Raw genomic sequence first — 27,968 nt, 5'->3', positions numbered from 1 at the left:
CCAATTAATAGACGTTAATAAATGAACGTCACTGCCACAGAAATCATCCGTCCTTCAGGAAGATGGCTGTTACAGAAACCAAACGGCGTGCTAATTTATATAGAAGGTCAGAAAGATTCATTTTTATAGCATAACAACATTGAACAAAACAAAACAGGATTATTAATTACTATGGAATTGATGAAAACGTAATTATTATAGAACAAACATGGCCCAGGGTAGCTGATTAAGCTGATGATAATTTCCATGACATTAAAGGAATACTTCAATTCACCATAGCAGTGAGCATTATAAAAAAAAAAAATGTCTAGCATAGTACAGTTTAACATTCTCACAGAATCAATATACTAAATCACAGTATAATGTGATGTACTTCTAATTTCACTATGATTTATTAATATGGTGGTCTGAGAAAACCCATTGGATGTCACTGTGGCTGAATTCTGGCACCCAGATTTTGAGCAAAATGGCATTTTCTGCCTATATATGACCCTTCTTTAGATATTTCACCAAAATGACTTTTAAATGGGGGCGCGTAGGCTTCATGGTTAGCACGTTTCATCCTGGTACTCCGGTTTCCTCCCCCAGTCCAAAGACATGCGTTGTAATCTGATTGCCATTTCCAGATCCGTAGTGTGTGAATGTGTGTGCGATTATGCTCTGCAATGGGTTGGCACCCCGTCCAGGGTGACCCCGGCCTTGTGCCCCGAGTTCCATGGGATAGTCTCCACGCTTCCCGTGACCCTGTGTAGGATAAGCAATACAGAAAATGCAAGGACTTGGAAATGTTTTTATTTGCTTCTCTTGGTTATCTTCCTGCAAATGACGTGATGTAAACAGTCATTCAGCCTAAAAATGGTTAAAACCTTGCTAGCTACGTGTGATTTCTTCACACAGTGATAAGGTTGGACACTTACAATAGATATATAGCAAAAATTGACATAAGTCTAATCAACGTAGTCCGTAATCAGTTTCAGTGTAGGTAAGACTGGAGTTTTCAGATCTATATGTAGTAGCAAATGTCTGAATTTCATGATGTGATTGGTTTTCCCGTGCCACAACACATTTACTGAAACTAATATAATATTATACAAAGCAATAGATAGATAAACTCGTTAACACTGCATACTAAAATGAGGCTGTCTGTAGAAATCTGAAAGTCTCAAGTTCTTTGGTTCCACATAGAACCAATACAAAATGTATCTAAACTTCAGTGCCATTTACAGTGCCATCCACTAATATTGGCAACCTTGGCAAATATGAGCAAAGAAGGCTGTGAAACATTGTCTTTATTGTGTGACCTTTTGATCTTTTGTTAAAAAAATTCACAAAAATACTCCGCGCTCATGGATATCAAACAACTGCAGACAAAACACAGGTTTATCCAATTATTAGCACCCCTTTGAACTCATATGAGAAAAATATGCTTGAAGTATATTCCCATTGATATTTTACATTTTTAGTACACCTGGGTGACTAGGAACAGGAAATTGTTCAACCATGACTTCCTGTTTAATAGGGATGTAAATATGAGGTGACACATAGGTCAAATTCCCTTGGTCATTCATAACAATGGGAAAGACAAAGGAAAATGCGAAAAATAGGAAGTGGCTATATTAGTCGAGGGCCCTGTATATTTTACCTGCAGCAGCCTTTAATAGATTCTGTGCAATATAGCACAGACTACACAAGACATGACCTTTTCCAATCAATAGAAATACACTTTTTTTTTTTTACAATATTTTTTTCTCTAAGAGATTTCATAATTTGAATTTGATTTATTTGTAAGTGAGAGTAGACAAATGAAAAATGGCTGAAATGGACACAAAGCAAGCACTTTGCAGGTACTGAGCATGGTCAAGCTGTGTTTATTGTTGCATGCCAAGCGTACAGATAATGCGAGAGAAAATGTCCTTTTTATTGTGCATTTTTCATTCTAGTTTTTTTTTTTCAAGAAAAGTGTTCCATACAGGTCTAAGAAGAATTACAATCATTATGTTAAATCAACCGTCCAAAGCCTATCCATTTAATCCTTAACCTGCACTTAGCGCTGACGTTGCATATTTAAAAGCACACAAAGGAGGCATAATTGTTCAAAGAAAGTGAAGTAGCAAACTGTGACAGTTAGTGCACTGAGGCCAACTCCTTCTCAAGAGTCTCTTGTTTTGATTCAAAGATTTTTTTTTCCCTTTCTCTGGTTCGTTGATGCAGCACAATTATCGTTTGTTCAAAGAAAGTGCTTAGTTCAATGTTGCAGGTAGGTGGTATAGCACACGCGTACAGTAAATTCTTCAGTTAAACCAAGAACAGTTTTTTAGTAATTACTTTCTTGAACTGCAGGACAGAGTCAGAACATGGGTTTTTTTTTTCCAGTCTCTGTGCTGTTAGAGGGAATTGCCTTTTCTGCTTTAAACAGCATGAAGCTGATGTATATCATGTGATGCTTAGAGAGATGTTTGAGCCTTAAAAGCTTGCACTTGAATAACTAATAAAGATCATGTAAGTACTATATTACTTTGTCAGTGGATTATTGCTGTAGGTAGATTATTGGTGTGGGTGGATGATTGGTGTGAGGGGATAATTAGCGTGGGTGGGTTTTTAGCGTGGGCGACTGACATTTTGTAGACGCTCCTAAAAGTGTATTTGAGCAATTTTGAAGGGATTATATACAGCATTCACCACCTGTGTTCAGGCCTACTAAAAAAAGAGGAAGAAAAAAAGATGGCCATTATGTTGAATTCTCACTGGGCCAGTCTATGCTATCATTCTGAAAAATAACAAGTAGCTCTTAACAGAAGACCATAATCCCTTGCGTACAGTATTGCACCATAACAATGCCTCAGGAGGAGTGCAGTGGATGACTTGTTTTTATAAAAAAATAAATATACTTTTAACTATCACATGACAGCAATGTAAAGCTACTTCTCATAGAACACCTCTCATGGGTTTATACTGTCAGGTCTCACTAAAAAGATATGACACTATCCATCCATCCTTTTTCTGTACCGCGTTTCCAGGCTCACAGGGAACCTGAAGCCTATCCCAGGGGACTCGGGGCACAAGGCAGGGACACCCTGGCAGGGTGCCAACCCATTGCAGGGCACACTCACACACATTCCTACACTATGGACAATTTGGAAATGCCAGTCAGCCTACAGCTTATACCTTTGGACTGGGGGAGGAAACCAGATTACCTGGAGGAAACCCCCGAAGCACTGGGAGAACGTGCAAACTCCACGCACACAGGGCAGAGGTGGGAATCGAACCCACAACCCCAGAGTTGCGAACCCCCAACTAAGCCACCATGACCCCTGTGTTGATGCAGATGATGTACGCACTAGATAGGCTATTTGTTAACAAATCTCTGTTTAGTTTATAGCCTGGTTATAGCAGTATTGTATGACTGTACCTAAATGGAGTTTTATATGCTGACAGCTTGAATTTACAGCTTAATTTCTGACTGTTACAAAGCACTGGACACTGGAGACTCCTTCCAAAAAAATGCTGTGAGCACCTCGCAGCCGAACGACTGCCAGAGCTACTGTTATAGAAAACGATTCTGACCAATCAGATTAGAGAAATCAGCAGCCCTGTAGTATAATACACAATAATCTCAAAATAAAAGGACACATAGAATTCTAATCAAAACGGACCTCGGTTTCATTCATGTACGTGTATTAGCGCATTTGTAGTCAAGGAGCATAAAAGGCTGTTTTGTTAGTGAGCAGTGGACCTCATTCCCTGTATGACCTTTGCAGTTGTATCTCACTGAATCAGCATTGCTGTGCTTATGCTTGTGCAACGCTGGAGCTGTAAGCTTTAATAGGTTCGCCCTTTTTTTCCACAACATTCAGTGATTGCATGTTCAACATGAACAGTCTCAATTTATTATTATGAGGGAGTGGTAGGATGGCAGACTAATGAACTAATGAGAATGATCTCTAATGAAACCTCGTTCGCTACAGATTGATCATTTTTGTGGTAATTGCTCAGTTCTGCGTAGTCCAAAATAGTCTGCAAGGTGAGAGGAATGAGGATCCTGCCTGACTGGAAAATGAAACCTTTAATTTTTTTTGCGACGCAGTTTGTACAGTTTGTTATAACGTCACCCTAAGTAAATCACCCTGTTATGGAGTTAAAAGCAAGTTTAACACATACCTGCACACTTTTCATTGACTTATATTGAACCTGCACCTGTGTACAGCAGTCCCATATTGCAGAAAATATGATTTAACCCCTTCGGCTTGGTTCACTTAAGTGTTGAATATAATCTGCACACACTGTGAAAGTATCAAAACCCCCAGCCTTTACTCTAATCCAGTGCTGTCCATAAGAAGAAACTAAGCTTGTTTTCTGAACTGCTTTATGAGCTATGAGCTTCTAAGTCTTTGTGACGTCATAACCATAAACACATTTGTGTCAGCATGCATCAGCAAGGCTCTAACCGAACAGTGCCATAAAAACCTGTGCTGGCCTGTAACATCAGTTCATAGCAGAGGTAAGAGCATAAAATTCTTGAAATAACTGTCAAAAAACTACTCGCAGCTTTGGCTGCAGGTCCTATGGGTATTATGCACTATTTGATTAAATGTTTATTGGACTACAGTACCTCTGCATTGCCTCACCACTACAATTTCTTTCTCACTATTAGTTACTCAGTAACCACTGTACATATTAAATGCAGTATATGAGGTGGTGGCTTGACAGTTAAGGTGATGGGTTACTGAACAGAAGGTCAGGGGTTCAAGCTCCAGCACCGCCTGGCTCTGGGTTACTGAACCGAGGGTCGGGGGTTCAAGCTGCAGCACTGCCAGGCTGCCACTGTTGGGCCCTTGAGCAAGGCTCTTAACTCTCTCTGCTCCAGGGGCACTGTATCATGGCTGACCCTGCGCTCTGACCCCAACTTCCTCGCATGCTGGGGTATGTGAAGACAAGAATTTCACTGTACTGTGACCAATACTCGTTATTATATGTGTATATTTGACTGATTTGTTTATTTGTATTTCTCTGTATACAGTATATCAACATTTTCCTCAATACTTTCTGCCTTTATATTCTTTATATAACTTTCATTTTGTTTCCATTTTTACCTGGGCTGCCAGTCAAACTTAACCAAGGAATAAGTGAATCAGTGTTTCAAAAACTGACCATATATTATTACAACGATATAGATTTAAACTAATCGGAAAAGGCCAGAACAAAATTTCACTGAAATCAGGCACTGGTAGCTCAAACTGGCACTGTCTATGAATCTTTCCATTAGAATCCGAAAGTGCACAGTTATGTAAGTTCGATAAAGATTTAGGTTTGCTATTCTGTATATTTATTAAGTCTGTGCCAATAATAGTGATTAATTCTGTAATCAAACAGAAGTTATTCAAAATCTTTTAACTGGCATTGTATGTTATCTGGTTTTATTTGTATCATATGCTGCTGTAACACTTAAATTTCCCTTCTGAGCTCACAAAATTCCAAAAGACCCAAATATTAGAAACGAACAGGCAGAAAGTTATTGCTAATGGATGAGGCTGAACCAGATAGACAAACTTGCAACCTGTAGAATTTCCATTCAAAACAATCTCTCTTTTTTTGACTAGCTGATAATTGTACATTAATGAGAAAGCAGGTTAATTTATTGACACGCTGGCAGTAATGTGTTCATGCTTTTCTTACTTCGCTAAGTAGACTAGCTGTTGACCAAGTAGGTAATAAAACATGACGGGACATGCGGTTAGGAAAAAATAACCAACAGTTGGGTGGTGTGATGTGACTTGAATCAAAGTGAATTATTTTCCTATAACAGAATGTCCTAATGTGCTTTATTCCTGTTACACCACAGCAATTTGATTACATGGTTTATTTATTAAAGAGCAATATACTGAACATTTGTCAATTTTAGTTACATTTATTGTTGTGGACGTCTGTGAAAAACATCCATTTTGCCTATTTGTTTCTAATATTTGGGCTTTTTGGATGCCTATGGAGCAATGCCTTTTCTTCCCAACAGAAAAGATAAGGTGAGATAAGAATTTAGTGATCTAAGCAGGGAAATTTATGTTCCCATTATCACTTTCTTTATAGCAGCTACAAACTTTTCACTGTCTTGGAGATGTCTCATAACTAGTAAAGAGGTACGTCCTCTGTCCTACAGACTACAGACAACGCATTTATCGTTATGTTTACATTTTGTGAGCATCCACCCCAAAAATATTGACCCTTGTGAACGAATTGTTAATGTAGAAATGATAACATATTAGAAGAAGGCTAATATACAGTATGGCCATGGAATAATGGCGCCCTTTAATCTGAGCGGTTCTACAAAGTGCTTTATACTGTTTCTTGTTTATGCATTCACACACCAATGGCAGCAGAGCTCCCATGCAAGGCGTTAATCTGCCATCAGGAGCAACTTGGGGTTCAGTGTCTTGCCCAAGGACGCTTCAGCATGTGGAGGTGCATAGGCTTGCGCCTAACCTTGCGCTCAGTGGACAACCCGCTGTACCTCCTGAGCCACAGTCGTCCCAAGACATAATATAAGACAAAATTATGTAGATTCATATTCATAATGTGTGTAAAATTCATATGAACAAAACACAGTTTTTAGTAGCATCACACATTTGAACATAAATTTCAACAGCACTGCATCTTGGGTATAATAGTAATAAGCAGGATTAGAACAAAGACTTCAATTAAACTTACAAGGATTAATACTACAAGAAAAAAATTCTAATTTTTAAAGCCTTAACCTCAGACTTTAGAGGAGGACCCGAGTACGTTGTGGACCATTATGGCATAGCAACGCCTTCTCAATATGTTTTAGTGTATTTTGAACTCACCTGGATCTATACGCAACCATTTGAGCCAGCTCATCCATGTTTGTGAACAAAGGTCTGTCTAAAGATTCTGGAAAAAAATAAATCTTCAGTTTACTCACACCTATATAACATTCTTAGAGCAAACAGAACTAGTCAGTGCCTGTTTTATTGCAGCTCTGTAAAATCCATCCCAAGCTGTGCCTCCCTGCTCTTTCAGCTATAAGCAAACTTTGCAAAAGTTCAGAATCTTATCTGTGCATACTTATGGTTCACGATGGCCTCAGAATCCCATATTTGCAAGGAGACAGGGGACATGTTGTAAACAGAACAAACTTGGTGACCTTCAATCAAGATCCGCTGATTTCTTAAAGCTGATGCCTCTAAATATTGCTTATAGTACCATGAAAAGACATAGCTCAGTGCTTGAATATTTATATTCTTTCTAAATGGCTTGGGTTGTTAGGAAAGCAAACAAGCCTAAGGCAGTTCATGATGCTGTATTTGCTCATTTTCTTTTGCTGCTGTACAGAACAAACTGGAGAAATTACTTCCTGTGTATAAATTTAGACACTGATCAGCCATAACATTAAAACCACCTGTTTAATATTGTGTAGGTCCCCCTTGTGTCTCTGGGGGCTTTCACGCTGGCAGTTTAGTTGAAAACAAAGCACGGTTTGCATGAAAATTTGGTGATGTGAAAGCTGTCATGCAGATCAGGAAGCGCACCGTAGTACCGAACCTGGGTTCGCACTTGTTCAGGAAGTAGAGTAACCTGCACATGTTTTAATGATGACATCATTAGTTTCCACAACACACATGGAATCGTTGTCAAAGTCCGTATCAAAGGTCAAAACACAGGCATACGTCAACATCCGAGGAAAATTTATAATCATAAAGCGTTGATCAGAAAACCATGACCGTGAGCTAGGGAATGAGAAACAAGGCTCAGAAACGCACAATGTAGTGGAACAGGGAAGAACCTAAAACAGGTCAGAGCAATCAAGACACAGAGGTGGAGATAAGACTTGAACCAAAAATAATATGCATGTGGCCATGTAAACATACACAAAACCATGATGCAGTGCCGTTCATTCTGACAGCTGCAGCGCACGCTGAGATCTGCAATGCGCACTGAGATGCACAGCACGTGCTGAGAAGGGGAATACGTGACAAACCATTGAAGAATGAAACTTTTTTTTTATTTGTAAAAATGTGTTATTTTGCAACATTGAATCTAAGACAACATACATTTAGCTGTTCAGAAAAACAGTTGCGTTAACCAATCTCGGGCAACAGTATCTCATTATCTGATGTCTAGGTCTCTTTGCTGACATTGGCTGCCCTATATGCTCTTAAATATGTAACATGGTTCATTTTTGGGGGTTTTTTTGCGTAGAATTAGCAAATGTGCAAAATGTGGTCAACTAGCATCCATACCAGTGTCATGAGGACATTAGGAACATTTTACTGATTTACTTCAAATATATTTGTTTAATTAATCATTTCTAATAATTAATAATCTGTCATTTGGGTAACAGGGATGTAAGTTCAAAGTGACCACATCAGTCAATATCACATTATCATTGAAAGAAATAAGAAGGATGAACCTAATTTTCGCCTTCCCATGATCTTCAGGAAATTCGGATGATGCAAGTTTCTGTTGAATTTGTGGAGTATTGCACAAATATTTCAGAGGGGTGAACGTGTTCATGTAAAAGGGTTGAGTGAAAATAAAATGTAAATTTTTCATAATCTGAAATAGATGACTCATCAAAGTGGATGTTTGAAGCATGAGTTGTTAAACAGATTCACATATTTCATGCAAAAATTAAAAAATTTTGGAATGATTTTACTGATTATATTTCAAAGTCCCGTTATAGTGGACTGAGGCAGTCAAAATCCTGTTTTGTCAGTACTGTAGGTTTTTAGAAGAGATGCACCGATACTAAATTTCTCAGACGATACCGATAACCCGATTATTCAGAGTGATATCGGCTGATACCGATACCGATAGTTCGGCCTTTTATACCTTCTTTTAAATTAATAATAAGTAATTCCACATTTCTGAAAAAAAATTAAATAAAAACTTTATTCTCTCCATTTCAACAAGTTGTTTCAAAGTAACTGGTCTCATAAACAGAAAACACATTACTCACATTAACATTAACACATGAACTCAATTCTGAAGATTAAAGTAAGATTTGTTAACTTATTGAATGTTATTAATTCACATTAACACAATTAATTGATTGAATTCTAATAAAGCCTCCTGTTAGGCTTCGCATTCAGTCACCACAAACAAAAACATTTCTACTTCATCACTGACATCAAACTGGAAATATATGATATAAACTATATCAATATAAATAATATTTTTTGATGATATTAACTTATATTAACATTAACTGGATATGAAACATAATACTCTACAAATATATTTTTCTGTGCAATATATACTTTTTTGTCAGTTCACCTTTATTTAAGTCTTTCAGCAGTGTACTGGCGCTTTAATTCAGCGCGAGCAGCTCGAGCAGCGCGGCAAAAAAAATAAAAAATAGACGCTGAATCTCCCGCTTCACTGCTGCAGCGTCCAGCGTAAAACTTGATCAGTGCAGAGCTTACAGAGATTACAAACTGCAGTTTTGTCGTCATTCCACACAAGAGACATCATCTTTACAGACAACATGCAATGCATGTGTTTTCCCGCCCTCTTTTGATTGACAGGATATAATCGGCTCTGATCATCAGATGTTTTTAAACTATCGGCTGATGGCGTGAAAAATTGCCTTTATCGGCTGATGCCGATCATTGGCCGATACATCGGTGCACCGATACATCTCTAGATTTTAGCAATGTTTTTGTTTGTACAGTATGCAATGTCAATGAGTCAGGCAAGTGGACCAAAAGCTATCACACAAGCAATGGCGGTGGCATAGAAATGAGATGATTTTACTCTGTATGCACCTGAAATCTTTATTTGACCCCACATAGGACTCTTTCAGAATGTGAGAGGAGAGTCAAATGCCTGATGAAGATCTAGTGACTGACTTTTAATAAGGAAGATTGCTTTGGTTACTGTTCCTTATTTGAATATACCTCATTTAAATGCATAATCCTACTTGTATCTTGTATAATGTACTACAATTTATTTTATTTGAAAGAATTGCCCATTAGCTTTCATGCCAGTTTCCGTTATGGAGCATGGAATTTCGCAATGAATACAGCTCAATATGTTAAACCTAGTTAAATAATCATGGTTAAAGAGATGCATGAACATTGCTGCCTTTGTGCTAGTTGTACTGTTCCACCGCCTACTATCGTGTGCACTTATCACCTTTCTCATCCTCCTGGGACGTGAAGCACTGGCAGAGTGCTTGTCAGTTATACGGTCTCTGCCTGTTTAGCACTGGCATGGAGAGACGGTTAGATCACCATTCTTTCCTCTCGTATGGTACTAATAGCTCTTTGTCTGCCAGGATCCAGTATAGCCTGAAGGTCTGTGGTTTGTAATGGCATGCAACCTTTAAACCCACAGGTCAAAATCACAGTTTTTCTCCTGCAAACCAGAAAATCTGCCAAATGCTCCAGAACTGACACGTGGAGCTGTTTGGTGGTTTAGTGCAGGAATAGTTCAGTGTGGACTAACATTTGCTTTACATGGCTTGACATTAGATTATGCATTTCTACAAACATTTCAACTTTAAATGTGATATGAAAGCTTGATTTGTTTCCCCCAAAACATACCCCAGAGTACTAGTTGGTACAAGTTTAGCTATGACTCAGTTTGGTGTGCTGGTGTGATGTAAAACGAATTCCTTTCCTGTGAGGTGATTAGATCCCTCAATAGACGTCAGTAGAACTTGAGCTCACAAGCTATTTTTACTGATTAAGGTCATTATTTCAAACAGTTTTTGTATTGTGGTTAGATTACTGATTTACATGAATAAAACATGTTCTCCTGAACATTGTGAACTCTTTTCAACATCACTTATTGGGCTGGCACTGAGCTTGCGTTAGTGTCTGTGCGGAGATTTGCATGTTCTCCTCGTGTTCTCATGGATTTCCTCTGGTGTCCACCTCACAAAAAACTTGCTATAAGTTGATTGGCAATTCTAAATGACCCCTTATTACAATTGAGCGTGTGAAAGTGTGTGTGCATGGTTACCTGCCATCCAGGGTGTATTCCCAAATCGCGCCCAGTGTTCCTGGGATAGATTCCCAATCCACTGTGACCCTGACCAGGATAAAGCAGTCACTGAAGATGAATTTACATGAAGATCAAATTTTAATTTTATTTTTTGATTCCTCTCATCCATCATGAGCAACATTAGTATAATGTATTACAGTTGGCAGAATGAATGGCACTGTTATTAATGCAGAATTATGAGGAAGAATCCCAATGCATCTAAGAATTGATCATTTTTTTCTATCTTTATTAATTCTTCATAGATAAATAAAGTATAAAGGTACTATGTATTCTAACAAACTTGAACTGTCAAGGCACTGCAGTACTCACTGATCATAAACAGATGTCATTTGCTTCTGGTGGGTGAAATGATTATATTGCAAATTATGTTCATATTTTGGATGTTGTCTTTTTATAATCCGGGTAAAAAAGTAACTAATGAAGCAGCAAGGTGAGTCTTTGTGATGGATGACTAAGCTTAAGAAAAGGGTTGATGAAGTGCCCTTGAAATCATCGTGTTAGAATCATTTAAACCTCAGTAACCTGCTGATATGTTCACTTTAATTATGTATTTTCTTATAAACCATGTTTCACTGGTGCTGGGAATCATTAATGTTTGTCACATTATCACAGGCCATTTTAACAATGCCAGATATACATTCATCTTGTAGCACAGTGTCCCTGGAAAGGACATTGCTGTAGTGTACTCTCAGCTAGGATTAATGCCTGTCGATGAAGACTCCCATCCATCTTTATTAGTGCCACAGTCACAGAACACTGATTTGATCTCTGTTGCTTATCCCTGCAGTGTAGGGGCCAAGCATGAAATAAGAATGAAGAAAGGAAGAAAAAAACCCCCCACAAAACATTTCATTCATATCATAAGATCATAGATTAGGGTCTTGCCATTGTGCATTTACTGTCTGTGGATGTGTATTTTATTCAGCAGAGGCCTTGAGAACATGGATAAACCCAGCAGTTTTTAAATTACTAGATTAAAATGTAAGTACACACTTCTGAAATGTTTTATATTTGGGCCAACTAATTGACTTCAGTCACACAAAAGACACAGCTTTATTAATAAGTACAGCATTAAATGACTTTATCTACTCCGAGTGTAACTGAAAACCTTCTAACTTTCCAACACAGTGAACCTTTTGTGGTTTTTGTGAGAACATCAAAGTATGTTTATGCTAAGGGAAGTGGTTAGCATGTTCTGTTTTACACCTGTACTACATTTCAAAATTGGGTACCATTTCGCACATGGATTCAAGTAGCTGATGCCAGGCAATGCTTTTCTGGTTTTCTGCTCACCACAGGTGTAAAGAGTGGTTATTTGAGTTACAGTAGCTTTCCTGTTAGCTCAACCTGGCCATTTTCCTCTGAAATTTCCTATCAATAAGGTATCAACGAGTAATCGCCTCTTACTGAATGTTTTTTGTCCATCCATCTTCTATACTGCTTATCCTTTTCAGGGTCACGGGGAACTTGGAGCCTATCCCAGGGAGCAACGGGCACAAGGCAGGGTACACCCTGGATAGGGTGCCAGTCCATCGCAGGGCACACAATCAAACACACACTCACACACCAATTCATACACTACGGACACTTTGGACATGCCAATCAACCTACCATGCATGTCTTTGGACTGGGGGAGGAAACCGGAGGAAACCCCCACAGCATGGGGAGAACATGCAAACTCCGCACACACAGAGCCGTGGGAATCGAACCCCCGACCCTGGCAGTGTGAGGCAAAAGTGCTAACCACTAAGCCACTGTGCACCCCCGTACGATTTTCGCAACATTCTATCTAACCTCTAGAGATTGTTTAATGTAAAAATCCCAGGAGCTGCTGCCACATGACAAGTCTAAAATACAATAACAATATAATATAACTTATTGCATTAAGATGAGTGATTTTTCTTTATTTGACCACTGTGTGGTATTCCTAGAAGAGAGACGTTGCATTCTGGATTTCTAATCAAGTAGGAGACCAATTTTGTGCTTGATGAAAATTTGGGCCTTTTTTTTTTTTTTTTACATGAAGAGCTTTTTCATTTCCCCAAAAAAAGAATTTATTATGAAGCTTCCAATGAAAAATACATTAGTACTGTGGGTTTAAACAGTTGCTGTGCAAGTGATTTATCATCAAAGATTTGAACCCCGCAGTTGAGATGTTGGCTTGAAGCTGTTTGAACCTCAGGAAGATTTTCCCACTGTGGCATCAGCACGTTTTCCATTACAACGCATCCATCCTCGGCTAAATACAGCTGTGTCATTTTTTTTTTCCCCTGCAAAAATCGACAATTTCCTTAATATATGATATATTTTTAGATCTTAATGGAAGAGCTGAGCATTTTGAAAATGTGCTCGTAATGCACATTAGCCCTTTTCGAAGTTTAAAAAAACCCACATCATCTTCTCTCACTGCCTCTAAAGTTAGAAATGTCCGGGTACTCACGCTTTCCAATATCCTCTTTTATTCCCAGGTGAACTGAAGCTGGAAAATGCTTTTACAGGCAGGAAGCAGTGCATGCCACTGAATTATGTCCTCTGTTAAGATACACTTTAATGCCCTAAGCCGCCTGTGTGGAGTGAAAGCTGTTTAAAGGACACTTCAGACAATTTTTTTTAAATTTAACCTTCCATACATCTGTTGTAAACATGCCTACTTGCCTTTTACCGAGGTGTCAGAGTAGTCTCTACTCTCTAGTTTTGAATTGGGGGGGGATCTCTGATGATGCATTTTTTTGAGGTGCACAAAATACTACAAAAGAGATTTGATGAGGGCAGAAGGACGCCAGAGAATATAGGTACACAAATCTACTGCTAGAAATGAATATATTAATGAAAATGTAGGTAATGATTCTTCAGTTCAGCATTACAGTGACAGTAATCATTCCAGTGACAAAACCGCCTCGCATTGTGCAAGGCAAGGCGAGGAGAGCTTTAATTCAAACTGCATTTGACATAAGAACTAAAAGAAAGCATGTAACCATAGCTAGGTCTTATCAAAATCAACCAGAAGTAACTGAAATGCTAAAATACCGAAAATAATTGAAGTGCTCAATTTGTATTTGTATTAAGTTTAAAGTAACCCTGAATATGTATTTTAAAAACATGAAAAAGGCATACATGTTGAGTACTGTATTGTCATATCCCGCCTCCTGCACTATGATTGGCTAGTAGCTTTTACTTGAACACACTATAGCACAAGTGGTTGGTGACTCAGGATTGGTTGAAGATTTCCTAATAATCTTACAATTTAGTCAGTGATGGATAGTGTAATATTAGATGGGTGAGCTAAAATCTAGTATCAGATGGAGATTAAATCTAGGGGGTGTCTGTAATCACCTGACATGACCATCACTGATAGGCTGCAAGAATCTACACCGATCAGCCATAACATTTTAACACAACTGAAGTGAATAACATTAAGTGTCTCGTTACAATGGCACATGTCAAGGGGTGGGATATGTTAGGCAAGTGAACAGTCCGTTCTCAAAAAAAAAGGGATGTTGGAAGCACAAATTGCTGAAAAAGTTCATAATGGCTATGACAGAAAGGTGTCAGAACACAGTGCATCGCAGCTTGCTGTGTATGGGGCTGCATAGCCATAGACCGGTCAGAGTACCCATGCTGATCCCTGTCCACTGCCGAAAGCACCTACAATGGGCACGTGAGCATCAGAATTGGACCAAGGAGCAATGGAAGAAGGTGGCTGGTCTGATGAATCCCATTCTCTTTTACACCATGGTGGACGGCCAGGTGCGTATACGCCACCTACCTGAGGAAGAGATGGCACCAGAATGCACTATGGGAAGAAGGCAAGCTGGACAAACAAGTCTGATCCTTAGAGGCCCGACCTCGCAGCTTACAGGATTTAAAGGATCTGCTGCTAATGTCTTGGTGCCAGATACCACAGCACACCTTCAGAGGTCTTGTGGAGTCCAAGTCTCGACGGGTCAGAGCTGTTTTGGCGGCACAAGGAGGACTTACACAATGTTAGGCAGGTGGTTTTAATGCTATGGCTGATCAGTGTACAGTCTGATACATACCATATGGTGTATTATTCTTACAAACATGGCTCAACAAAAATCCAATCTAATCTACCTTAAGACATATATCTTACCAGCAAATAATATGATGTGGATGCCAAAAAAGAAAGCGTATATTGTTGTCTTTGTCCATCATGGCAGGTTTCAACTCTGCCAACTCATTTATACCAGCTGCCCTTGGATGTAGTGGTGACTGTATAGATAAGATTCCGGTTCACAGATGAGAATATTGTGAGTTCAGAGCTCTTTGCTCCAAGTTCACTTCCCTGTGAATGGTAATACAGTATATTAGCAGTAGATATTGTCATGGCTTCAAAGGAAAGGATTTCATTAACAGTGGTCATTTTAATTTCCTTTTTCTATATTCCAAAAAATGAAAGCCTTTTTGACATTTTAAATATTGAGCTCTGCTCTGTGTCTTGATGATCCAGGACACAGAAAGAATTTTTTTCAAGACTTTTTATTTTTTAAGCCAGTTTCTTTATATAAATCCTATTAATCTGAACTACATTAATACATGTATAAAGAAGCCATTTTGATGGACATGTTTTAACGCTCATGTTAGAGGCGGTGACTACGTTTACATGGACAGCAGTAAGCTAATTATTGACCTTATTCTGATTAAGACAATGTTGTGATTAAGGTGTTTACATGAGAATATTCCTTTCATCTTCCTGTTTTATGTGTTATAAAAAACAGATCAATTAACGGCACACATCATTACATCCCCACGCCACGCCGTCCGTTAATTATTTGTCATGCTATACGTTCAAATAAACGACTGCTTGAAGCCATGGGCTGCGTTCCAAATCACATACCTGCTATATAGTATATAGAAGTACATGTATCTTGCCTATTATATAGTAGGTAAGTTTGCAGTTTCGGACACAGCCGTGTTCTCTTGTTTGCTGTCAAACGGTTGAGCACTGCCGTGTGTGAACGTGTAATGCGGTGAAAACTCTCACACGACGTTAATAGTGTGATTAAGGTGTGTACATGTCTGTAATGTACTTCGATAATGCGACTAAAATGGTAATACTCCACACGTTTTAATTCGATTTGTGTTTACCTCGAGTATGACTTTAGCCAGATTAAGGTCATCAGAAATCGCTGTTTACATGATAGTTTCTTAATCAGAGTATTGTTTTAATCGGGTTAATATTGCATTATTGTTGTCCATATAAGCGTACTGAGTGACATTCATGTGATTTATGAGGGTGACTCAAATAAAAAGCTTAAAAGTTAAATTTTTCGCAAAAACAAAAGATACGCTTTCGTGACAGCTATTTGCAATATACAATGCAAAATAAAATATCAAGGCTTTCATTTGACTCGCCTTTGTATATTAAATATGCAGTGTATGTCAGTTTCAGCAGTTGCATTCATTCGGTTGTATTGGTTTTAATCTGATATACAGTACATCCAGTGTAATTAAATTGTACCATTTTCATGCCCTTCTCTCTTCTTTCACTAATTGCACATTAGCCACACTTGAAGCCCTAATGGGAAGTGGAATGAATCTTTGCAGAAATCAATATGCAGTGGAAAGAATTACACTAATGGCATGGTATAATAGTCTAACATTGAGATTATTTTTGATCATCGGGTCCGGCATGCCCTTTACCTTCAATAGCCTGTGGAATTTTATTGCAGTGCTCTTTCCTGTCCATCTCTCAGCTTATAGTCAGCAGCAGTTTGATGAGTTTACTTGTCTGGGGCTTTGCGCTGTACAATATAAGATGTTGAAATCATCACTCTCAGCTTCTTTAAATCCTCTGCACTCAGACAGCATGTAATGTTGAAGCAGAGCGGGTGCGCGGACAGTTTGTGGTACATCAATTTCTTTTCTGTTATCTTGCCTCGAAGCCTGCCTGTGAATGATACATCCAGTGTGCCACAAGAGGAGCTTGAGAAACAGTATATGAAGTCAATTCATTCTGAATACTCATCAAGCTGAAACCACACAGCATTCAGTGATCCTCCCTACAGGCTGAGCCTTCAAAGGCCTTCCTGTTGAAATTAATCCCTCTTCTTCACATGAATAAGCTCAGGTCTCACCGCTTTGCACAGGCAGGCACATCCACAATAAAAAAGCTGTTAATTCATCCCCCACATTACTGATTCTCAGATCTAGATCCATCCTAACACCAGTATACAAATGATCCTCCAATTTAATTACTGGATTTTTTGTTGTTGTTGTTTTAATCAGTTTTATATTTTTCAGCTCAGCAGAAATATTCAGAACGTCTAGACATTTCTATGGTTTTCTCCAAGTGCTGTGTTATTCCAGAGAAAATGGATGGCATGCTGTGAACCGAATGCTCAGGGCAGACCTGCCAACCTTTATGCATTTTGCTTAAGAACAGTGGCGGCTCGTCTATTTATATCAGCTGCTCAGCAAATTAAGCATCATGTAGTTCTCATTCACATGTACTCCACATTTTTAAATTCTGTTGAAACACTAATTACCACTTTGGAGCAACCAATGATTAAAAAACGTTGCTATTTGACAGATTATAAAATGATGTTTCGTGGATTCCATTAATTGATTATTTCTGTGGTCAAAAATGGGAACTACAACAAGCACTAATGAGGCCCACTGGGGCAGGAATCACACTGCTCCATGCTCAGGGGAGGAACAATGGACAGGACAGTTAATATTGCCATCATGTGCTAGTTTAAACTAGATTAGCTGTCTAGATCTTGCTTTGTAGCAAATAATCAGAATTAATTCTGATGAATTCCCACGAAAAAGGCAAAGTGTAAGTGCAGACAGTGTGTCTATGATGTACGGAACCATTTCTATTGTACGACAAAAATTGGGAGACAGAGGGATTATTGATGTGTAATGGATGATGACTGTACATCACAAATGTTAGTGCACCACAGGGATCTTGTTTTCTTCTCGAAAGCTGAGGAGAAGAAGGCAAAATAGCTCCCTTTTCCAATGGCAGAATTTTTGTGCTAGTTTCAGGTCTTCTTGTGTGGTTTTTGAGATGTAGTTGGGCTGGAAATTTTGCTGAAACCTGGCAACCCTGGTTAATGATATAACATTGAACACAGTTGGACAAATGGACACCACTCAAAACTAGATACTGATCTCTATGCTGTATGACTGTTGTCGACTCTCAGCTGCCTTTTACTGTTTGAGCTTTCTCTAAAACATTCACTAGATAGTAGTCTATAGCACAAGTCAAGTGTGTCGTTATCAACGTTATCCTTCCCCACCAAAATCTATGCTCACGAGCCACTGCTGCGTAGTAACTCTGCATTTAACAGGATATTAATTTGTGACATTTATAACCTGCTTTACACTAAGACAGTAATCAAACTATAAAGAGCAGGATGCTCAGTGAGCTCATTTTTCAGCCCTTAATAGATTTCAACTAAGAATGGAAAGCATCATACTTATTTATTCACAATCATACGCTACGCATCCAATCAATAATGCTTTTCTCTGAGGGGACATACTGTATCTTATAAAGGCATTAAAGCACCGACTTGAGCAGGGTCCTAATGGGGTAGCCCTTAAAAATTAATCATCACTATTTGCCAATATCCTTATTTTTCATCCAGACAAAAACATTGTGTTGATGCAAAAGGAGTTGTCTAGATGCCTTTGAATTATGAATAGAGAAATAACAAATAGTGTCTTGCCAGTTCTGTTGTGTGGGTGTTTTTGCTTAAAGCTTTCATACGCTAGCAATATTTCTATCCGTGTGGCTTCACGTTGTGTTTTTCTCACTTTTCTTTTATCAGTTCTTGATGCAAATTGTGTCCCATCCTGAATTACTGATTATCAGTAATATACCCATGTGACATTTGGTTTGCACTCTCAGGTATCATTTAGTAGAAGAGCAGCTAATACAGATGTGCTGTTCAAGGCAGCTTTAAAACCCAAAGCGTAATCAAGCAAATTGCACTGACAGCAATGACTTTCAAAATATCTACAGTCACAACCCACTGCAACATTTATGGATTTTTGCTCAGGAGCAGAACAGTAATACAAAATAAACACAGATATGAGAATGAGAAATGCAACACAAATATGTCCACAAAGCTCCTGTATGATGCAGAATGCTGTCAGCGTGATCTCATGAGAAATTTGTACTTTGCCTCTAACTGTGACTTTCCTTAATTCCCCCAATTCCTCATCCAACTTCCTAGTTTATGTATTTTCTCATTTCAGTTAAGTCAAGTGGCTTTATTGTCATTTCAACCATATACAGCTGGTACAGTACACAGCGAAATGAAACAACGTTCCTCCAGGACCATCATGCTACATCAAATAATACACCGACTACATCAGACGTGCACGTGCAAACGTGTGCTAACAACATAAGACAGTACAGTACCTACTAAAACAGGACAATAGGCACAGTAAGAGTAACTTAAACAATGCTGTGAATGTAAACACAACATGCTAGACTTCGTATTGAGCAGATAAGCTTATACCAAATATGGACATAGGAGTTTTTGCAGTAGCAGCCAGGTAAAGTGTGTAATAGTGACAGGAAATTAAATATGATGTTTTTATAAATACAGTACCAGCAAAAAATGCAGTGCAGTCAATACAGAAATGTGCAAATATTGCAGTGGGAGTGGGATGGTGTTCAGTTCAGAGAGAGAGAGAGACAGAGAGAGAGAGAGAGAGAGTGTGTGTGTGTGTGTGTGTCAGTCCAGTCCAGTATTGAGGAGTCCGATGGCTTGAAGGAAGAAGCTGTTACGCAGTCTGGCTGTGAGGGCCCGAATGCCAGACGGCAGGAGGGTGAAGAGTTTGTGTGAGTGGTGTGTGCGATCATCCACAATGCTGGTGGCTTTGTGGGGTAAATGTGTATGATGGAGGGAAAAGAGACCCCAATGATCTTCTCAGCTGTCCTCACTATCCACTGCAGGCTCTTGCGATCCGATACGGTGCAATTTCCAAGCCAGGCAGTGATGCAGATGCTCAGGATGCCCTCAGTGGTTCCTCTGTAGAACGTGGTGAGGATGAGGGTTGGGAGATGGGTTTTTTCAGCCTTCAAGAGCAGAAAGTAAAGATGCTCTTGGGTTTTCTTGATTATGGAGCTGGTGTTAAGGGATCAGGTGAGGTTCTCTGTCAGGTGAACACCAATGAATTTGGTGTGCTTGACGATCTCCACGGAGGAGAGTGGTCGCTCCGTGCTCTCCTGAAGTCAACTTCGAATTTTGGACCTGGTCTACCTGTGATCTTATCCTCGTTATGTACAGTATTATGACCAAATGGATTAAGTCAAATGTCTGACTGGTTCGCATGTGTTACAACCTTTGATTTGGAAGTGCATTACCCACTCTATGACATTTTCTAACCAATCAAAAGTGACAACACGATAAGAAGTGTTAATACTGTTTATACAACAGTTAGTTCTGGTCCACTAATTTCATTGGCGTACCAAGAGTACTAATATTTAGTATAACAGCACTGATACATTTCACTGTTTGTATCGCTCTACTTGTCTATGTTCACCAAAAAAAATTCCAATTCGAGCAAGAGTTATTTACATCAAAACCGTTACTACAGTAGAGTTAGCGACATCGTCAGCGGACATGGCAAACGATACATTTTTCATGAGTAGAACTTTTGACTGAAAATCGGAAAGCTGCCCCTGTTGGGCCCTTGAGCAAGGCCCTTAACCCTCCAGGGGCGCCGTATCATGGCTGACCCTGCGCTCTGATCCCAACTTCCTGACATGCTGGGATATGCAAAGAATATTTTTTTATGTTTTGTAAAGTCTCATCATCAAAATTAACCAGTTTTCTCCTACAGTTAAAATTAACGGATGCTAACATTGTCTTTTATGATGTGTGACACGAACACCTCTGTTAAAATCTCAGAAAATGTAATTCGGTGTTTCACGACTCTTTAAGTATTTACTTAGAACAGCATGCCCCAAAGTGTATTCCCTAAAAAAAGACTCCATGAGAAGCTCAGCAACAGTCAGATCATTAGGGCCACATGGATACTCCGTGTGGAATTGTTCTACAGGTTTGTCAAACGTCACTGTTTAACCGCTTAGTGTTCTCCAATTAAATTGAATTAGTGATTGAGAGGCAAGCTGCACCACAGCTTTCAGGACACCTAGATTTTTCACTCTGCTATACCGCTTTTCATATAGATAACTACACCCGAAAACACTGGAATGGTTTTCATCGTCTTTTGAATTTATTTTAGACTTGTATGAAGGTCAGTGTGCTGCACAGCCTGGTGTTCACATGCTTTCTAAATGCACTAGCCTTGGACTTACTTCTTAGACTCCTATTCCTAAGGGCTTTAGGCGTACGATTAGTATCGGCTACTTAGTGATATCACATAATGTTCATGGCACGATCAGCAAACGCTGCTACGCTTTAACTGTAACGGCACGAATGGAAGTGCAAAATAATGTGGAGTTTAATGCACTGCTAAATGAACCGTGAACATACAGAAAAACATATTAGGCTTGTGAAATGTGGTCTAAATTGTAGAAATTGCGCTTCAGCGATTTTTATGGACACTGTCATGGATTCAGAATGAAGAGAGAATGAAGCTAGAAAGATATGATAATGTTTGCTGCGTTTGTCAAGGATTGGCTGGAAAGCTAGACGAACAGAAGGACTGTCTGATGTAATGCCATTATGATTTATGTGTTCAGGTTCATCCAACAGCAGCTGCTGAAAGTTTCGATACAAAAAGAGACTTTTACAAAACGAGAGAATTTCTCATAATGCTAGTCCCCAAATATCTTTACCATAATGGCTTTATTGGGACAAATTTGGTTCCATGCAGAGAATCAGACGATATGAAACCTTGTGTTAAATCAGATGATTATAATGCATATAGCTAGTCATTAATTGATTAAAATTCCGTTCATTCACTTCCATCCAGGTCAATTTAGTACTGTTCAGCCACGTTTGCTTTAATTCTCGTGTAAATAATAACTGGCATTGCTCTGGGTCACACTTAATTAAAGATCAAGCTGTATTCAGTTCATCTGGCAGTGTAAAGTGGAGCAGTACTCTGCAGATCAGTGGAGGAATTGAGCAGAGAAGATGTGCTTGCTAATGTCTGGAACACTGGTGTGAGAAATGGAGGAATTATGCTGCAGCCAAAGGAAAGTCCTAAACGTGATCTTCCTTCTTCACTGAAAGAACGTAACGACAACATTTTTCATCTTCAAACGCACATTGACTAAGCAGCTATGTTACAATTTCCTGCTGTTTGTGGTGTCATGACTTCCTTCCAATTTTGATGTATGGTTTCATGTTGAGTACATTTATATTGCTCGTGCACGTTTGCCATTGTCCACTGCCATACTGATATTTATTTATTTATTTATTTTCTACCTCGCTATTCTTATTCCCACTATCATGGTGCTGTGACACCTTCATTTCCCCACGAGGGAGTAATAAAAACATGCTGTTTGCAAAGGTTCAGTCAGGTTTATTTGAAAGGACATGTGTAATTTTTGGTATATTTTTTATTATTATTAAACTGCCTTTATAGCTGGAGTAGCTGCATGACAGTCCCAAATGCTTTTTGATTATGTCATACAGCATACGTTTTTGTTTGTTTTTTTTGTGTGTTTTTTTTGCAGTTATCGTGCTCTAATGATGTTAAGGTCAATATAAAAAGATAAATATGCTAAGATAATCATATTTTATTTATTGTTTAATCATATTTTATTGCCAACTCGTTGCTATGGAGAGAAACAGGATTAACCAATCAGAATCACACATTTTTCCGTTTCTGTTTGAAAGCTAGAAGCGAGCTAGCTCCATTATGAGCTCAGGTGGATCAAGATGACAGGTGAGGTAGTACAGGTTTAGTGCAGGAGGAGAAAAATGGAATGGAGGGATCATTACTAGTATTTTATTTGTATCATTTTGGGTGGAACTGTAATAAAGGTGTGTTATGGTGAGGGTATTAATATGGCGAGATTAGTTGAAGGTAAATGTGGATAATGGATTCGTGGCATCAACGCTCCTACAGTACTACTGTCTGCAGCTGAAATGCGCGAGCATGTCGCACTTATACTAAATAACAGCGTCACATAATCTGTACAGTTATATTGATATTTCCTCACCTCCCGAAATTAACTCCTGGCTCCTCCACTGCTTTAAACTATACATTTTACACAAGTAGTCTTATTAAAATGCAGGAGTGAATGTACCCTGAATTTGTTATAACTGAACTTTTAACCTAATATAATTTTAAGTTTATTATGCAGTTACTTATTATTACGTCCTGGGAGCCATTAGCGAAATTTATTTTTATTTATTTTTTTTTGTCTTTGTTGATTAGACATTAATGATTACACCGCAGCTGTGTTGAATTCTCAATTCTGATTGGACCAAAAGGTGTTCTGTATATTATATATTCTGTATATTCTGTATGGCTCAGACGGTAGTTTCCATGTTTCTTTGTGTAACTGTTGATATGGTGAAGTTTTCTGTGAGGAGATGTTTATTTCGCATTTTTGGAAGGGGTCTCCAATGTCAAGGGGTAAAGGTATCATTTTAACGTTTTGCTGCAGCGGAAGATCTACAGCACAGAGCACTTTGCAGTTTCTTCGTAACATGACAAGCTGCAATTTCTGTCAGAAAGAGAAATGAGATGTTCCTCAGTACCTACTTGAAGACTGGTCAAGACATATTCTGTTAATTTTGAAGGTCTCCTTAACAGGCACCTAACTGTCAAACTAAAATCGTTATATAGCGTTAGACTTAAGAACCACTTACATTTAAAGCAAGATGTACGTTTGCTCTTTTGTAATAAATATGGAATGGGTAAAGATTCATTTGACTGTATTTGTGTGTACAGTTTAGAATCAGTTAATATGTGCATTATTCTATGGACAAGACGTAATTTCACAATCAAATGAAGAAAATCCTTAAGTATTGAAATTCACTGAATATCGTATACTTACTTAACTTACTTAATATCACATGCTTACTATGTAAGCTTTCTTCGCTTTTTGGTAATGGAAATAACTGGTGTTGTCGTGGCATTTTTATGTAAATATGAGAGCAGGATCAAAAGAAGCCGCACATCCTCGTACCGCTTACAGGCTGCTACGATACGTTTGTACGCTTCATGGACAACTTTGAGAAGGTCTGCCTTAATTCTAACCAGAATGTAAAACTAATCATCATCCTGGTGGATAATGATAGCAACCAAGACAAGGAGAACCATTTGGACTTGATTAAGGACTACCATAATAAATATCCCAAAGCAGATCTGTCTGTAATACCAATGACAGGAGAGTTTTCTAGGGGTCTCGCCTTAGAACTGGGTGCCTCTGGCCTTAATAATAACTCCCTGCTATTTTTCTGTGATGTGGATCTGGTCTTCAGTAGTGACGCACTCCAGCGATGTAGAGACGCCACTGAAGGGAGACAAGCCTATTTTCCTGTCATGTCATAACCAGTACAATCCCAAAATCGTCTTGGCTGGGAGCCATACTGAAGACAGCAACTTTGTCTTCACCAAACAAACTGGCTTCTGGCGAGATTACGGCGTCGGCATCACCTGCATATTCAAAAGAGATTCGCTAAAAGCTGGAGGGTTTGACACTTCGATACAAGGTTGGGGGCTGGAGGATGTCGACTTGGCCTTAATAATGACTCCCTGCTATTTTTCTGTGATGTTGATCTGGTTTTCAGTAGCGATGCACTCCAGCTGGTGTTGTCATGGCATTTTTATGTATAATGTACATGTTTGGTACAACGATTGTACAATTTGAGGTTTTAACAGTGTGCACACTTATCACACGTATCACATGTATCTGTCGCCCCCTGCAGTCTCAACTCCTCAATTACAGTCTTGTGCTAAGCCCATATCTGTTGCAGATGTTGGACAAACTGTTCAGCTGAAAAAAAGAAGAAGAAAAGAAAGTGCAGCGTATGTGGTTATGGACTGTGGCATAGCCTCTGGTCGAACAAGCAAATAAATTTGCTTTCAGATTCCCCAGACTCAGATCTCATTTTATTCCTACCTACAGCAGCATGAAGATTTCAGAAATAAAGATGCCAAACTGTCACTGAGGTGGTACCATCAAGGGTGCATCTTTTGTACCTTTAGTGTGTATCTTTAAAAATAATTTGATCATTTCATTAGACCTTAAAGACCACTGATGTACCTTTTAAATGTACTTTTACTCTAAAACTACTTATCACGTATTTGCACCTTCCCGTGTAAAAGATGCATAACTACAGGTATAAAATACGTACCCTTGATGGCACCACCCCAGCAACAGGGTATAATGCAGTTTGGTTCCTAATCATGTGTTTAATACAGTAGATAATTGTAACTCTTGTACTGCTGCTGAAAATCTCATCCTTCTATTGTCTATTTTTTTGTTTCTGCCTGTACAGATGCAGGAGTTGTTCTATGAAAACTACGAGCACAAGAAAGGCTTCATTGAGGAACTGCACAGCAGCAAGATTCACAACGCTATCACTCTGCACCCCAACAAGCGTCCAGCTTACCAGTACCGTCTGCACAGCTACATGCTCAGCCGGCAGATCTCGCAGCTGCGCTATCACACCATCCAGCTGCATCGTGAGAGCATGAGCATGAGCCACCTCAGCAACACGGAGGTACAGTGGGAGGACCAGCAGCTGGGCGCGCCCCCTTCCTACGCCCGCTACCAGCCAGCCGAACGAGCAGACGTACTCGAGTGGGATTTCCTTAATGGGAGGTACCTGTACTCTACTAGCGAAAAGAACATGCCTCGACAGGGTCTCGGAAACGTGCTGCGCTCTGCCTTAGAGGACACGGTGCTCCAGGTGATGGAAATGATCAATGAGAACTCCAAAGTCCGAGGCCGTGTCATTGACTTCAAAAAAATCCAGTATGGTTACAGGAGGGTGAATCCTCTACATGGTGCCGAGTACATCCTGGATCTTATGCTGCTCTATAAGAGGCACAAAGGACGAAAAGTGACAGTGCCAGTCCGGAGACATGTCTACCTGCAGCAGTCCTTTAGTAGGCCTTACTTTAATGAACCTGAGCAGCTAGATGTTGCTGAACTAGTGGAGGCAATCAATAGTGACTTCCAGTCTTTTTCGCTTCTCTCGAATTCACTCAAGATCTTTTACCCTTTTCAGTTTTCAGAGTTGAACAGGGAAACACGAGAGCAGGGTCAAAAGAAGCTGCACATCCTCGTACCGCTTACAGGCCGTTATGATACATTCGTGCGTTTCATGGACAACTTTGAGAAGGTCTGCCTTAATTCTAACCAGAATGTAAAACTAATCATCATCCTGGTGGATAATGATAGCAACCAAGACAAGGAGAAGCATTTGGACTTGATTAAGGACTACCATAATAAATATCCCAAAGCAGATCTGTCTGTAATACCAATGACAGGAGAGTTTTCTAGGGGTCTCGCCTTAGAAATGGGTGCCTCTGGCCTTAATAATAACTCCCTGCTATTTTTCTGTGATGTGGATCTGGTCTTCAGTAGTGACGCACTCCAGCGATGTAGAGACAACGCCATTGAAGGGAGACAAGCCTATTTTCCTGTCGTGTTCAGCCAGTACAATCCCAAAATCGTCCTGGCTGGGAGCCATACTGAAGACAGCAACTTTGTCTTCACCAAAAAAACTGGCTTCTGGCGAGATTATGGCTTCGGCATCACCTGCATATTCAAAGGCGACTTGCTAAAAGCTGGAGGTTTTGACACTTCGATACAAGGCTGGGGGCTGGAGGATGTCGACTTGTTCACAAAGATCATTAACTCCGATTTAAAAGTGTTCCGTTCACAAGAACCCGGTATAGTGCACGTGTTTCATCCTGTCCAATGCGATACTAATCTAGAGCCCAAGCAATACAAAATGTGCCTGGGGTCCAAAGCGAGTACGTATGCATCTGCGATGCAGTTAGCCGAACTGTGGCTGGAGAAACATTTAGGCGTAGGATACAGGAACAGAACTTCCTCCTGACATGCCAGCAATCTGTCAGTGTCACTGGAGATTACCTCAGTTCCTCAATACCTGGACGCAAAAGACCGATTGTGTGTGTGTGTGTGTGTGTGTCTAAAGTGGAAGAAAGTGTGTGAAATTAAAGGTACTCTAGCAGCGTTTGGCGCAGCATATTTATTTGTGCAGTTGACTCTTTCACAGCGTCTTCCAAAGGTCATTTAGGAAAATGTTAATGCCATTTGTTTTGTGCTCATTGTTGAAAACATGAAATCTGCTGATTTACTCAGGAGCATATTTCTCATCACAAGACCACCGTGTGTGAATGTTCAGTATTATCCTTGCCATTAAAGCTGAATGAGAAGTGCTCTTGTTTCCAGGTTAAAGTGGACACAAACACCACCATGAATAAATAAATTATTAATAAATTAATATATTCCCATGGGGACAATATTAACGAAAGTACCATAAATGTGCTTTAAAGGGGGACTGAAGAAAACATTCTTTGTACTATTAAAATATTTTTTATTTCTGCAGTATTTTTAAAGTTACTGTAACTTTTATTTTCTAGTTGCAATAGGATTATTATGTTAAGGTACTGGTTGCCTTCCAATATTTTTTCTGTATTCAGTCTTTTATCTTATGTTATTTTTGTGAGGCTTTGCTGTGGCAAACAAAGTGCATCTCTTATTATTGTTGCTTTGTGATAAAATAAGCTTTTTTTGGTTGATTATTTATAATAAATGTTGAAACGCATAAACCTGTGTTTCATCCCTGGTCATCTGTGTCAGTTCATTAGTAGTCGGTAAACTGTATGTGCTATGATGTACGTATATGACAGATATGGTATAGTTTTGTATATATTTGCATGTACTCTGCTCAGTATGTTCTACAATAGCCTTTAATATGCAATGTATCTGATCATAATAAGAGCTGCCTATTAGTGTTACCAACTCAGTGTGACCAAATCCACAAGGATTATTTCCTGCA

At 39.1% G+C, this 27,968-nt stretch overlaps 1 protein-coding gene across 2 annotated transcripts in view; it reads left to right on the top strand.

Moving 5' to 3' along the window:
* Positions 1–27,759, top strand: part of chsy3 (chondroitin sulfate synthase 3) — a 51,280-nt gene extending 23,521 nt beyond the window's left edge. For both annotated transcript variants that reach the window (XM_053686980.1, XM_017490022.3), the window contains one exon: positions 25,431–27,759. In XM_053686980.1, the coding sequence (XP_053542955.1) occupies positions 25,431–27,002 (1,572 nt within the window). In that variant the 3' untranslated portion in view covers positions 27,003–27,759. The remainder of the gene's footprint in view (positions 1–25,430) is intronic.
* The last annotated feature ends 209 nt before the right edge of the window (positions 27,760–27,968 follow it).

This window comes from Ictalurus punctatus, chromosome 16, assembly GCF_001660625.3.
Source record: "Ictalurus punctatus breed USDA103 chromosome 16, Coco_2.0, whole genome shotgun sequence".
In the NCBI taxonomy this organism is placed as follows: domain Eukaryota; kingdom Metazoa; phylum Chordata; class Actinopteri; order Siluriformes; family Ictaluridae; genus Ictalurus; species Ictalurus punctatus.
This window is presented reverse-complemented; position numbering and strand designations above follow the sequence as displayed.